The sequence below is a fragment of the Opisthocomus hoazin genome, chromosome 26, assembly GCF_030867145.1.
Source record: "Opisthocomus hoazin isolate bOpiHoa1 chromosome 26, bOpiHoa1.hap1, whole genome shotgun sequence".
Classification (NCBI taxonomy): domain Eukaryota; kingdom Metazoa; phylum Chordata; class Aves; order Opisthocomiformes; family Opisthocomidae; genus Opisthocomus; species Opisthocomus hoazin.
Genome location: NC_134439.1, coordinates 4,033,104 through 4,046,514, shown reverse-complemented (window position 1 = coordinate 4,046,514; position 13,411 = coordinate 4,033,104). Strand labels below are relative to the sequence as shown.

Below are 13,411 nucleotides of genomic sequence, written 5' to 3'. Positions count from 1 at the left end.
AACAAATATTTCAGTATTTAATTGGCATAGCAACTAGCTACATGATGGCCTGGGAAAAGGCGATTAGAGGGAAGGTTGTGGTTAGGGCCCGGGGAGGTCCAACATCTCGAGGGACCATGGTGGGACTCAAACCTCTGCTAAAGTGACTGTGACACTGAAGACCAGGAGCTGCACAAACAGAGCAGCACCAGGAAAAAATGAGCATTTCAGCAAGTAGCGTAGAAGAATTTTATAGGAGCACTATTTCTGTCCTTTCCTAAGATAGTACTCCAGAAAAAAAAATAAAGCTTGAAAATATCTGGAAATGTGGTTACTCATTCCCTTGCCCTACTCTTGAGACAGCAAAGCTTTTCCTGTCCCAAATCCCTGGTACACTCAACGCAATGCTGAGCAGATTCCTCCACTTCTGCTGGCTGGCTTCAGTTCTGGAAGCGAGTTCATGATATCTCGCATTTGTCTGCAGTCTAGAGGCCTTACTTCTCCAAATTTTTGCTTTCTAAAATGTCTCGACACCACGTTGAAAGGAGAAACAATTCAGGAACCTTCAACTGTTTGCAGGTATTTAGAATAAATACATCTTAAAGCAGCCTGAGCTCCACAAGCTGGAGTTTGCAAGTTGCTCTGAGGCACTGCCTAGAGAGTTCCCAACTGAAGCAAAACACAGCAGGGAATCAGACATTATGATACTAACAATCTCCCCCCAGCCCTGCCTTTTCCCTACCTGACGACCATCTACCCTGTTAAGCACTAATGAACCAAGAACATTTACAGACCAAGACCTGGAGTGAAGGACTCACCACCACAGCAAAATCCAAATGCAAACCTCAGCTCCTGCTCTCCACCAGCAGGATCTCCACGAGAAGAGCCAATAAACCAGTGCAGCTACTCCCCTGTAAGGTGAGCCGGGATGTTGCTATTCTTACACACCAACAAGCGGGACGGAGCCATTCTACCTCTCTCTTTGAAGAGCGAGAATGGATGAATGTCACCTTCCTCAGAGGCAGCCTTGGGGAGGACGCACGCTTACCTCATCCAAGAAGCAACGCTTCACAAATAGGACGCTTCTCCCTCTGTCTCCAAGAATAAATTCCTGAAAGGAAAAATTTCCTCCTTCAGTTAAGGTCCTTGGTTAGAAGGAAAACTAGTTAATTGTCTTATTCACTTCTCTTGAGGCACCACCTACAAGGGAAGTTAAGAGACACTGTATTGCAAACAACCACCAAAAAGGCTTTCATATAAATGATAATTTTATTGTAAATAAAACGATACATTGGCCTGGCTTTGCACTGCAAGCCCCCGGTCGGTATATATAGACTACTGGTTCAAGGTCTTCTGCACAATCCAGGTTAAAGCAATTTCTCCCTGCTCTGCACAGTTCATGTCAGACACGTATGGACAGACAACAAAGTCCTTTTCTTCAATTCTGAGCTGCACCTTAGGTGCATCTGCCTTTTCTAACTGGGAAATTCAGAGCTGCTCAGTCAGATTTGCTCCTAAACAAGGCTGGAATTTCAAGATCTGAAGTCCAAACTCCATTAAACCACAGAGAACACCTATTTTTTTCTGAAAATTAAAGACAGACTGAATACTCCCAGCTCCCAGGGCAGGGACCAAGGTGACAGCCACAGGACTATACATATTCGAATATATAAAACCTTTCTATCCAGCAGCTATGAACCTAAGCACCAATCACTGGGACCTCATTCAGCCCCTCTGTACAGCTCTAAGTATCCGGCCTTCGCCTACCAGAGAAAGCTTGTACAGCAGGGATGTATTTATTATATTTACTGAGGTTTCACAAGTTATCCTGGCTCTCTGGGCACCTGGAAATAACACGTGTCACCTGAGCAGGCACCAGTTTCCTTCTTGGTCAATTTGGCTGGGTAATGGCAATGGAAATCGTTTGGAGCATCATCAAGTCCTTTGGAATACTACTCCAAAAATATGGAAAAAAAAAAAAAAAAAAAAAATCCAAATTGCTGCAACCTACTGCCACTAGAATAGGCAAAGATCAGATTGACTGGAGAACAAGCAAATAACCTGGAATGCACAGAATCGTCACAACAAGACCAAAATGCCAACAGTTTGTTTCCTCACAAGCTCAGGGACAGCCAAATCCCCCACCGTCCCCCAAGTTCCTCTCTGCTGGGAACCTCAGATATTTTCCTTCTCAGTTTCAGCTGTTTCAGGATAATGAGACTCCCGTAATTTACTTCTCTTTACATAGAATATTTTCCATTTCTGCAGCACCTTCCATCAAGGATCACAACAGTCAATATTCACTATATATCCCTCCCTGGAAGGAACAGCAGAAAACACAAAGTGACATTTGGAACGGACACAACAGCTTATCGTTGGCCTGGCACTCCCTCCTCCACCCTCCCCTAAATGAGTTTATTCCCAGTTTTTTCAAATTCTGCCAGGATGAAGAGGCCAGATAGAATTAATTTTAAAGGCATAATTACATTTATGTCCACTTAACGCTTTTTTGCTGCCAGGGCCATGTGAAGAGACTGTAGTATAAGTGTTGGCCCCAAGCCTATTCACCGTAGCAGCGGACTTAGGAATCCAGATCTTCCCTTTCCATAATCAAGAGGGCTGCGAGGACACAAAGAATGCGTTTTGGCTTGGTTCTACTCGTTATAAACCATCAGCAAATTCTCTGCAAAACCAGCTGCTTTTTTTCCTTTTTAAATTCATAAAGGCGTCAAATTTATTCCCATCCTCCCCCCTACCCCGTAACAGTCGAGTCGATATATATAAAAATCACCAAATATGATCTTTTACGATATAAATAAAAAAAAAGTATGAGGCATCACCGTTTACATGATGTAAAAAGAGCTAAAAAAGAGCGATATAAACTACATTCATAAAAGTGCATCTCCAAACATAGAAGTAATGCTTTGGCTTGTTCCTGTGCCGAATGGGTGGCATTGGGTCAGGTACTGGAATACAAGAAGTCCAAGCTGGCACCCCATGTTCTCTGTCACTGTACAATTGCTATTTACTTTCACTACTATGGACTGGAATAGAAGTGTATACACAGAGTAGGCACATTTCAGCATAGGTGGTGGGAAGGACCAGAAGCTCTGGCAGGGAGAGGACTGACCCCATCAGTCCATGATGCTCTTTGCTCTGGAACAGCCTTCCATGATGCATATGAGGTAAAAGCCACAACAGATCCTGAGGATTTAGTTGCTTCGAAACATCAAAAGTTACACCATTTCCTCATGCCCTATTCTCTCCCAAAACGCAGCGTGTGGGATAGCAAGGAAAAGGAGGTCTCAGTTTGGTGAGGACAAGCCAAGGGTAGAGAGAAACCCATGCAGACAGCATGGCCACACTCTGGATCGCTGCTGTACGTCTGCAGGGTGAAGTGTGATGAATAACAGATTCCAATCTTTGGTATATTTAGGTGCTAGCTGCAAGGCTTGAAGAGTGCTACCGGGCCCCACAGGAGTGCTGACCACCCTACCTCTGTCATCGAGGCTACAGGAATGATTTCACATTCCTCTGCAGCATAGGCAGCCATTTATGCCACAGCAAAGTGGTGTAAAAAGCTCCCTAAAACCGAGTAGTAGCGTCACACCCTCACTTCCCTTCGGTGCAAGCGATAGTGAAGTGCAGGCCAAAAGTCAGGCCACATGTCTTGACAATTTGGAGTCAAGCTTCAGGTTTGGAAAAGATCAATAGAAGTGCTCTCACTAGAATTAAATAAATTATGGAACAAGGGCTTTCATAAAAGATATCCCCCCTAAGTGCCTGCAACCTACACAGTGCATCCTTGTAGTAGTGCAGGAGAGCCTGAAAGTGAAACCAACACTACCTTGCTTTCACCAATTACACCTTGCTCCGAGTTTGGCACAGAAAAAACACTCCAGATTGTTAAACCCTTTCAGGGCTTCTGGTTGTTTGGGGTTTTTAAGGGTTCTTTTTTTCCCTCTTAATTCAGTACAGTATTTATCATGTGTTCAAGGAGCTTGGTTTCATTAAAACTTGCCTTATCCTGCTATTAGCATTCACTTAAAAACTGTTAATTTTACTGCATTATGAAAGCAATTTTCAAGTTTTTACGGGGGAGAGCGTGGAGGTATGCAGAGCCTTAATATGGTTTTTCAACACAAGAGCAGAACACCTTTAGTGTTGCTCTACAAAGCAATATTTTAGCTAATAATACATTTGCTTTCCTCAGTTTCATTTCACACAGATAACTTCTAATCACTCCATGAATCCCCAGCACTTAAAAACTGCTGGTTTTCTATGAGTGAAACAAGGACTGTTAGTGCCCAAACCAACATACCGTACTGGAGGCCAGGACGCCATCAGCAACTTGGTTCTCAGAGATGTGGTACCTTCCAACGCAAAATCACTTGGACACTTCTGCCTGGTACCTGCACGGGGATCTCCAGCTAATTTCAGAAATAGGCTAGCATTACAAATGTTCTCTCTGGTTCATTGTTTGACTTAACTTGTACAAAAGCTTATTTAAATAGGGCTATAAGATTTTATGGAAATCTTCAATGAACACTTGCACATCTGTAAAACAAAATGCACACACCGAAGGGTTGAGCTTGATTCTAACTCACTGTGCACAAGTAAAACCAGCGTCCAGCTAATCCTCCCCATGAAAAACTCAACTTTCCATTAGGCCAGGTCCTCAAACAAACACATAAGCTTTTCGTGAAGTTAATTCCTGGGCACCAGATGAACTATCTTTGGTTTCAAGGATGGTAAAAACGTTACCAGCCCAAAAGACAGGTGCAACAGAAAGCTGTTCTGCAGAACTCCTGTCCGGAAGGGTTCTGATCAGACCCAGCAGTCCCAGGGAGATGAAGCTGGAGTGCAGATTTGTTGGCTACGAGGACACAAACTAACCGACGCTGTCTTAATGCTAGGACAGATCAAGCCTTGGAAATCAAGCTCTGGATTTTCCAACGTCAGTGGGAGAGCCCTTATCTCAGGCCCTGGAGTGATTCCGTTCTGCTGAAACTTCTGATTATCCTGACATTTAGCTAGAAAGACCTCCCTCACCCCCACCCCAAAATCCATGGTTTCAGTATAAAATAACACTATTCACATACTTTTGAATCAATATTTTCTGAACACCTTCAGATGCTGAATACTTAAGAAGAAAAATATATAATCATATAGCGAGCGCATGCTCAATGACACATGGCTTTTTGCTGGATTCATGTACTATAGATGCCTCTAAAGCCCTAGCAGTCTGGAAAACAGTGACCCACACGTAGAGAGCTGGTCTGGACGGCTGTTGCACGTTCCTGTTCTGAAGAGTGTAGCTCTTCCAGTTCCCACTTTGGTTCAGATTTCTTCTATGTTCAACCAGTGAGACACTTCTTAGATTCCCATTCTCGGGCTTGCAAAAAACACGCAGCCAGCTGCAATTTCACATCAAGGTAACTAGGGCAAAAATGCAGCTCTGTTTGGCAGCTGTCGGTAGAATAAACATTAGTCCAGCAAATAAAGGTATCAGGCACAAGAGCAGACCCTAGGTTCCTTGGCATAACTTCCCCAAGGACTAGGACAGCTGAGTTGGCATTTTGAAGATGCAGCACCACAACGGGCAGTTGCAACCAGACCAGACGGGGCACCGAAAGCCCAGCAGGAGCTGCTAGCAAGGGAGGTAATTCAGTACTGGAGCTGTGCAAACTGATGTCTGAGCAGCTCTTCAGCAGAGGGTCTGTGCCTGGCTTCCACAAAGATCTGCTTTAGAAAGTCCCGGCAATGTTCTGATATGTGAGAGGGGAGCTGGGGGTTGGTTGGTTGGGTGGCGATTTTGAAAATGGCTGCCATGGCTTCGTACTCTGCCCAGGGTGGTTTCTCTGTCAGCATTTCCACAACAGTACAACCCAGGCTCCTGGAAAAGCAGACAGGAAAAAAAAAAAATAGTGAGAATTGCCTCACACAATAATGCACAGTGTTCAGAGAGAACTTCCAAGCAGCCAACATCAAGGTACAGCTCTGCTCTGAAAACAGCTATAAAATGGCTTTGTGCTCAGCAAACCCCATGTGTGCACAGATTCTGAGCCAGATCTGCCAGCGTCGCTGCTTTTACTACTGTCAGGCTAGCAGTAAAGTGCTGAGACAGGGAGGCTGGTTTCCACCGTGGTTCCCACTGCAGCGAGACCTGTGAAGTGCCGTCTGTCCAGCTCTCCCTTGCTCCAACTCTCCTCCCAGTAAACATCTGCGCTAACAACAGGGGACAAGCGGTGCACAGGAGAGGTCCCTGAAGGTGCTGTTTGAGCTCGGTGGTATTTCAGGTGCTGCTGCTGTGACATCTCAGAGGTGCTTGCTGAGTTGCAAGGTAGGAAACACACTTTTTAACCAAGGTCCAGTGAATCAGAGCTGGTTGACCCCACAAAGCCATTGCAGCAAAATCCTTTATCAGTGCAGAGCCTCAGAATGCCCACGTGGGAAAAAAATATCTCCCTTTCACAAGAAATCAAGCATTGTAGACAGTTAAAGAAATAACTGAAGTCTTAACAGCTCCAAACTGTGAAGGCAGTAAGTTAAAACACCAGTAGGGCAGATGCATCATTATGTTAAGGCAAAACTCCTAGTAAATTTAATGAGGCTCTGCAGGCTAATTCAAGGCACGAACGTGATTATGGGGATGGACATGGCTGAGCCACCTTTCTGAAGCAAGCGTGACACCAATACTTTCAGAGGGAAGATGCGTTTCTGTAGTACTGCAGTGATTGATTCGTGTTCAAAAAGAATTAGTTCCTTCCCCCAGGCCACAGATTAAGCAAAAGCAGTTAGTGAGCTTCTAATATTCAGTCCTGTGTTTTGATCACACTGTTCCATTAGAAAGGCAAAACTGCCTCTTCTACCTTTAAACTAAACTCTCTTTTGAAGTGAAAAGCAAAGAGAAGACATTTTCAGAGGCAGACTTGCATCAATTGCCAAGACAAGGAAGGAAAGGAATTAAATCCAGTGAATACGCAAGAAATGACTTCTTGACAAGGTTTAAAATCCAACGTGAAAATTTTACACTGGTTTCCAGCCATTTAAGACTTACTAGAAGAGAGTACAGAAAATGCAAACCATGTGTGCTGAAGTGCTGGGGGTTTGCTCAAGAGCAAGCAGGGATATATTATTGTTTAGACTGATTTATACTGTTTAAGCAGATCCGGTTTCTTTAAGATATTCAGCAAACAGCAGGAATGTTTTTCATGTCAAGTCACTCCAGCAATAACAAATAGCTCACATATTCTGCTATTTAGGAAAAAGAAAATTGGAGAGGGGCCTGCAGCAGTGGCGGAGAGCCAGGTGGCTAGATTTGTTACGTCTTTGAGCCTCTCAGCCATATGCATCCACCCTGGGACTAACGCTGCACTGGAAAATTCTGACCCCCCTGAATAACGATGGGGATTGTAGGAACTGGAGCCCAGCCAACGGCAGTGTCTCTTTGATGGGAATGGACCGATGTCAGCACCAAGAGGAAATCCGCAACTGCATCAACCCAGAGGGAAGGGCACGTGCTCCATTCTCTTCTCCCCAAGCAACCCAACTGGGAGAGTCTGCAGGGCTTAACTCTTTGCATGCGAGAAAATTTCAGCTATCTTTCCACTCTCTGCTTGTACGGGAAACAGCACAGGCCTTGCTTTACTGTGGAGACACAAACACATCTTTCGTTGCTGTCATTTAGTTTAGTTTTATTATCTCACCTTTTTAACGCCTCCAAAACTAATATTTAGACACAGGACCATTCCGCTTTTTCCTTTCGATAGAGGCTGTTTCTTGGCTATGCCAATAATAGCTACAGTTTCCATTCATGCATACTTCAGATCACCTCTGATCTGACCTGTATCTTTTGTGTTATTCCAGGTTTGGGCATCTTTCCTTTAAAGCTCTGTCAACATACTCAAATTCTATTCCTTTCATTTCCACAGTGTTATAAGCATAACTCTCATTATATAACAAAATGAATGGACGCTCCCTAAACAACTTTCATTCTGTCTTATAAGCGATGTAGGAAGGATGGAAACCTCACACCAGAAGAAGTCAGAAAATAGAAAATCAGCTCTCATTTTGAGGGAAGGAACGAGTGGAAATTGTTTCTGAAACACTAAGCGAGCAGTTGTGCGTTGACATTGCAAAGCACAGCCTGCAGCAGGTCACATCTTGAGTTCAAATCAACTATTTCAGTGCGCCTTAAACTTCTGATCCACACAAAATCTGATTTTGGATATATGGATGACAGAATGTGTATGCCTTATCTTGCTCCAGGAAAGCTGTAAATTGATCTATGGACAGAAAGTTAAAGCCTCACCATACGTCTGCTTTTCTTCCATAGCCTTCTCCGCTGATCACCTCCGGGCTCATCCAATATGGCGTGCCAGTGACAGAGCGGATGCCTGTTCCAGACATGCAGATTGTCTGCAGCCGTTTGCTGGCCCCAAAGTCCCCAAGCTTCACATTCCCAGCAGAGTCACGGAGAATATTGGCTCCTGGACAAAAACAAAAGAGCGGAGACAGCTGTTTTCATGCAATCCAGCTGTTGGATCTGCAGCCTACAGAGCTGATATCCAACCCAGAAATACCCATGCTCATGGTATGGCTTTTTCCCCACTAAGCCTCAGGTGACCTGCTAAACATCATTTCTTTAATTCAGGCTGTAGACAAGCCAATTGCTAATGGCTACAAATGGGAAAAACTTCAGGGAAAAAACACAAGGAAGTGAAGGGGGAAGGGAAAGGAGAGCTGAGTCAGCACCATCATTGTTACACTGCCTGTAAACAGCTCAGACAGCCTATGCAGGGCCCCTGGGCTTAGACAGTACATAGCTGTGTAGAAAAGGATTTTATTGGGATGCTGCTTTGGTGAGTACAACCATTGCTTTCTGGTCAGCTGGGTAACAGATGTAGCTAATTAAACCACTTTGAACTCCTACAACAAACAAGTCAATCTCCACTTTACTTGATCAGAGGTCTTGAACATGAAGGACCAGGGGAAAAAAGCAAACTTAAGAGCTTAGCTTGTATGTGGACATAAACTAAGGCTTAGACACCAAAACCAATCCCTCCTCCAAAGCTGCAATAAGATCAAGAAGCCTGTGTTGCCATTATCTGGTATGTGCCTACACGAAATCCTGCTGCCCTCAAATAAAATGCACTTGTGCTGGGAGATAGCTTCATCACTTCACTTCCCCACTCCAAGAGCTGAATTCAGGACAACAAGCCTGTCCATCCAGCACCCTGGAGGCAAGTCAACAGGCTGTCTTAGACTGGTGCAAACTAGGGAATAACCCAGCAGGTAGGAAATCATTTGGTATAGAGCACCACATGAGCAGTATACAAGGTGTCATTCAAGAATCAGCAGCTCATTTCCTTTTGCCAGCCTAGAGGGGATGCAATGAAGATTTATAGGCAGGAACAAGAGGGTATTTTTCCTGCAGCAAGCAACTGTCCTGGTCTCTCTAGAACACAGAAAAATTTGTGTGGTGTCTGCCACATCTGTTGACATTAACTCTTAAGGAGACTGGCTAGCTCCATGGTGTTATACTGGGAAGATTTAAGGACTAATCCCAGAGTCTCTACATGGAGGATTAGAGGTTTCTTACACAGAGGAGGCAGGAAAGTCACAAGAGCCCAAGGTAAGCAGCACTGTCAAGAACAGGCATGGAGCTCTTAGGGCAACTGGTACGCCTACCACCTGAGAAACGGTACTCTGGCCAAGCAGAGAGGAAATCAGAAGTGAATCCACAGGGAAATGAGTGTGCCTTGGGGGGGGTGCAGTGAAAGCCAGGTGGCAGCTCAGCCTCATTTTGCTGGGGTGTGAGAGAAAAATGTGGAGTTACAGAGGAGTGTTCCTAAGAATTAGAGGCTTCCAGTCTTCCTTATTATAACCAACTGCCACGCTCTTACGTCCTTTAGAGAGAACAGCCCAACTTCCCTTATGCAGCCTAGAACATGACCTTCCCTAAGGCCTGCACAGCGATACGAGACCAAAAAGGGGTAATGAGCAAAGCAATGTTCAGAAGCATACTGAATTCTTAATACTTTTCTGCTTTTTTCAGAGTTCCTTTAGCACGTGGTATACACAGAAATCACCAGCTGATCTCACCCTTTATGTCCCTGTGCACAATCATGTTGCTATGAAGGTACGAGACTCCCTCCAGAATCTGGCGAGTGTATTTCCGGGTTACATTTTCCGTGAGAGCTCCATACGCCTTCAGCTGGTCTTTCACTGACCCCTGCACCAAAAGCAAACAGAAGGGGTTGGCAAAGAAATGACAAACCACAAATCTTGCAGTCTCCATTCAACTCCCATGACCTGTGACTGTGTTATACACCCAGCTGGCACAGTAATGAAATTTGGCCTCTCCTAAAGCCTTTTTGTGAGGCTCCCAGAGCACCTTGCCCTAAGAAGCCCCTTTTAAGAAAAGCAAGGGCATGCTTTATGGCGAAAATAGCTAGGGAGGTTCTGTCTGCTTCCTCCTTCCTTGAGCTGTGCTGGTACGACTGTTTGTGAAGACAAGCAATAAAATACTTCAGCAGACTGGTCCAGGTCAAAAGTCTCCCTTGTTGCAAGGTCAGTTTTAGCCTAATTTGCTGTACTGTATGACTCTGTTAATTCATTTCGCCTGATTTACAAGTTGGCCCAAGTGCTTTAAAGTACTTTGGCAGAACAAATTTATACTGAAGAAAAGAACTGGCTTTAGTGACCAACAAGACACTGCAGAAAAAAAAAGAGGTGATTTGGGCATAAATAAGCAGAAAGTGGTAGCATTATAACCCAGTATGAGAAAGGGGCATACCTAAGAGGGTACGGGGTGGATTACGTAGTTAAGGTAATCACAGCAACTAATAAATCAACTAGCAAAACCACCCATCTCACTTTCTGATCTGTGACTGTGCTGTTGTGTCAGCTCTTACCCCTGGCATGTACTCCATGAAGATGGTTAAGGTCTTCTCTGCTCGATCCCGTAAGCAGCCATAATACTGAACAATACGCTCGTGCTGCAGATTCTTCAGCAGCTGAATTTCACACTCGAGGGCACTCACTTCCTATGGATGTTGAAGGAGAAAATAAGGTTCCGGCCCCAGGAAATATTCCATCCTAATAAATTTGTCCATGTCACTGGCAGGCTGAGACCACTACTACACTGAAGAAATCTAATCCATGGCATTGGTTCCCCTACTTGCTGAAAAAGGCAAACATTACCAATGTTTCACGTTAATCCTTACTGTAGAATAAGCAGGCAAGTACTGGTGCAGAAGCTTTGACAGCTAGAACACACAGGTAGTATCATATAGAGATTTAGTACCAGAAAAACTTTGTTCCCTGTCTTGATTCTGTCAGCTGAATGGCTTAGCCAAGTTGGTTGAAAGCATTCTTCATGCACAATACCGACATAACCTTACTTCTCACCACTAAGCTGAGGACAGTGAGCGCTCATTTCAATTATGAAAAAGCTCTGACACACAGCTACAGTATTCCTAGGAATCTTTCTGTACAAACCTCAATCTATTAGAGAGCACGACTACAGGTGCTAAGAGCTCCTAAACTTCTTTTGTCACCCAGTCCCGCTGTGATTCACACTGATGATTTTACTTGAATCAACCTTAGAAAGGGTTTCCTCTATTATCTACTTCAAAGAATCTGCAGCTATGTACATGAAACTGATTCTCTGCTTTATTCTTGCCACAGACAACAGGGTATCATAGCGCAAAAGCAAAAAGGCTATCCAACAATTTCAGACTGAATCAGAGATGTTTGTTGCCCAGGAAAAGTATCAGGTTCTAGCTGAATCCAGGGAATAAAGAGGACGAACATCAAAGGTACCGGAGCATGAGAACATATGGAAAAAGGAATGATGGTTTCCCCAAAATTAGTCCCATTTAACTCTCTCCACTCCTGCCACTGGGAGGTGCCAGGTTTACTTCTCTCGCTTTCGGAGAAGATAGAGCTCTTCACGTGCAAGGACCTGGGTGCTGCAGAGATGCGTGGAACCAGAGGAAGCTGCTTTATTGGGCCAACTGATAGTTTCAGTGCCTTCAAAATACATTTCAGCCTGTTCTTCCTTGGCTCAGAGTTACCGTCTGATTTACAACAGAGACACGGTATAACTGAGAACTTACCAAGTGAAGACTTCTCTTGGCACCAATATCCCATAACTAAATCTTCACGGATCAGTTGTCCGCTCAAAGTGAATTTGTTCAGTATTGGGAAACTGGCACATTGTTAAAACCCTAGCAAAGAATCTAACAGCCATTCCAGCCTCACCCTCTGTGCGGGAAGTCGTGTGCTAACCTCTAATTTCAAGGTGCCCTTCCCATTCCACTATTCGTAATGTGTTGTCACATCACTGTTCGTGACTAACTTACACACCCCAGTTCCGTTTGTTCTGATGACAGGGAGCATTCAGAAGCGGACACCAGTAATTAATACACTTGATGCAGGGCCTACCATACAAGCCCAGAAAGCGAGTTTTGCAAGTCCATGCAGCTTTTTTTTGTTTAAAATAGAAAAAAGTTCTGCTCTTTCTGGTTTTAGTTTCATTCACATCCATGTTTAACTAGGAACACAGGGCAGTCTAGTATTCCTCAAGTAACCTGGCAACAAACCAGAACGCTGAGAAAAGGAGCCAAAAATGAAGCCAGAAAATGGATTTTAGTTTCAGGCTGAAGTTAGTAATACGGAAAAGTAATTTTTAAATGACTCCTATTCCTCTCCACATGACTTGAAACCCTAGTGCAAACTAAGTAAGACGCCAGCTTTCGAGGACAGACAGATACAGGCACTTCACAAGATGTCAAAGTCTGCACAGTGAATTTTAGAAGCTGCGGTAAGAATTACCTTGCTTGTTTCCGGACTCTCTGGGTCAAACTGGACCTGCTTTGCTGCAAGTTCTCTCCCCGTGTCCACATCATAGCACAAATACACACGACCAAAGGCACCCTGGCCCAGCAGTTTTCCTCGTCGCCAGTTTATTGGAGCACTTGGAGCTGAAAAAGAACAGTAATAATTTCTCTTTTCATTATACTATTTTAAGATAATGGTGATCTTTTCAAAGGTCAATCCCCATCATACTCGGATGGAAACAGTTATTTTGCAGTCGAACATACAGACACGAGGCAGTCTCACAGTATAAGGGAGTTGGTGGCAGAACTCTGAACAGAATCCAACCATTCAGACTCTCAGGACCTGCTGACTGGTGTCCCATTAAAATGAAACTGTGAAACATTCTGCAAAGATATACTATAGACTAGTTACTCAATAAGGCTGATGAAATATCATTCCACCAACAGGGTGGACTCTACAACATCACCATCTGAAGAGATGGGGTGGCAATTAAACAGCGTCTTCCAACCCCCGATCCGTAGTTACTACATCCATCAGAAGAGCTGGATCAGCATTGCTAAATCAATCCCGCCCAGCTGGGAAT

General features: G+C 44.3%; 1 protein-coding gene across 6 annotated transcripts in view; it reads right to left on the bottom strand.

The window, feature by feature from the left end:
• Window positions 1-1,034: 1,034 nt before the first annotated feature.
• The window catches only part of MAP3K3 (mitogen-activated protein kinase kinase kinase 3), a 40,888-nt gene continuing 28,511 nt past the window's right edge, over window positions 1,035-13,411 (bottom strand). For 5 of the 6 annotated variants that reach the window (XM_075443818.1, XM_075443815.1, XM_075443817.1 and 2 more), the window contains 5 exons: window positions 12,823-12,971; window positions 10,899-11,030; window positions 10,087-10,216; window positions 8,294-8,471; window positions 1,230-5,875 (listed from right to left, as the gene is read on the bottom strand). In XM_075443818.1, coding sequence (XP_075299933.1) covers window positions 5,647-5,875; window positions 8,294-8,471; window positions 10,087-10,216; window positions 10,899-11,030; window positions 12,823-12,971 — 818 coding nt within the window. In that variant the 3' untranslated portion in view covers window positions 1,230-5,646. Of the gene's footprint in view, window positions 1,091-1,229; window positions 5,876-8,293; window positions 8,472-10,086; window positions 10,217-10,898; window positions 11,031-12,822; window positions 12,972-13,411 lie in introns of those variants that run through there. The other variant, XR_012766263.1, reaches the window with a different exon arrangement.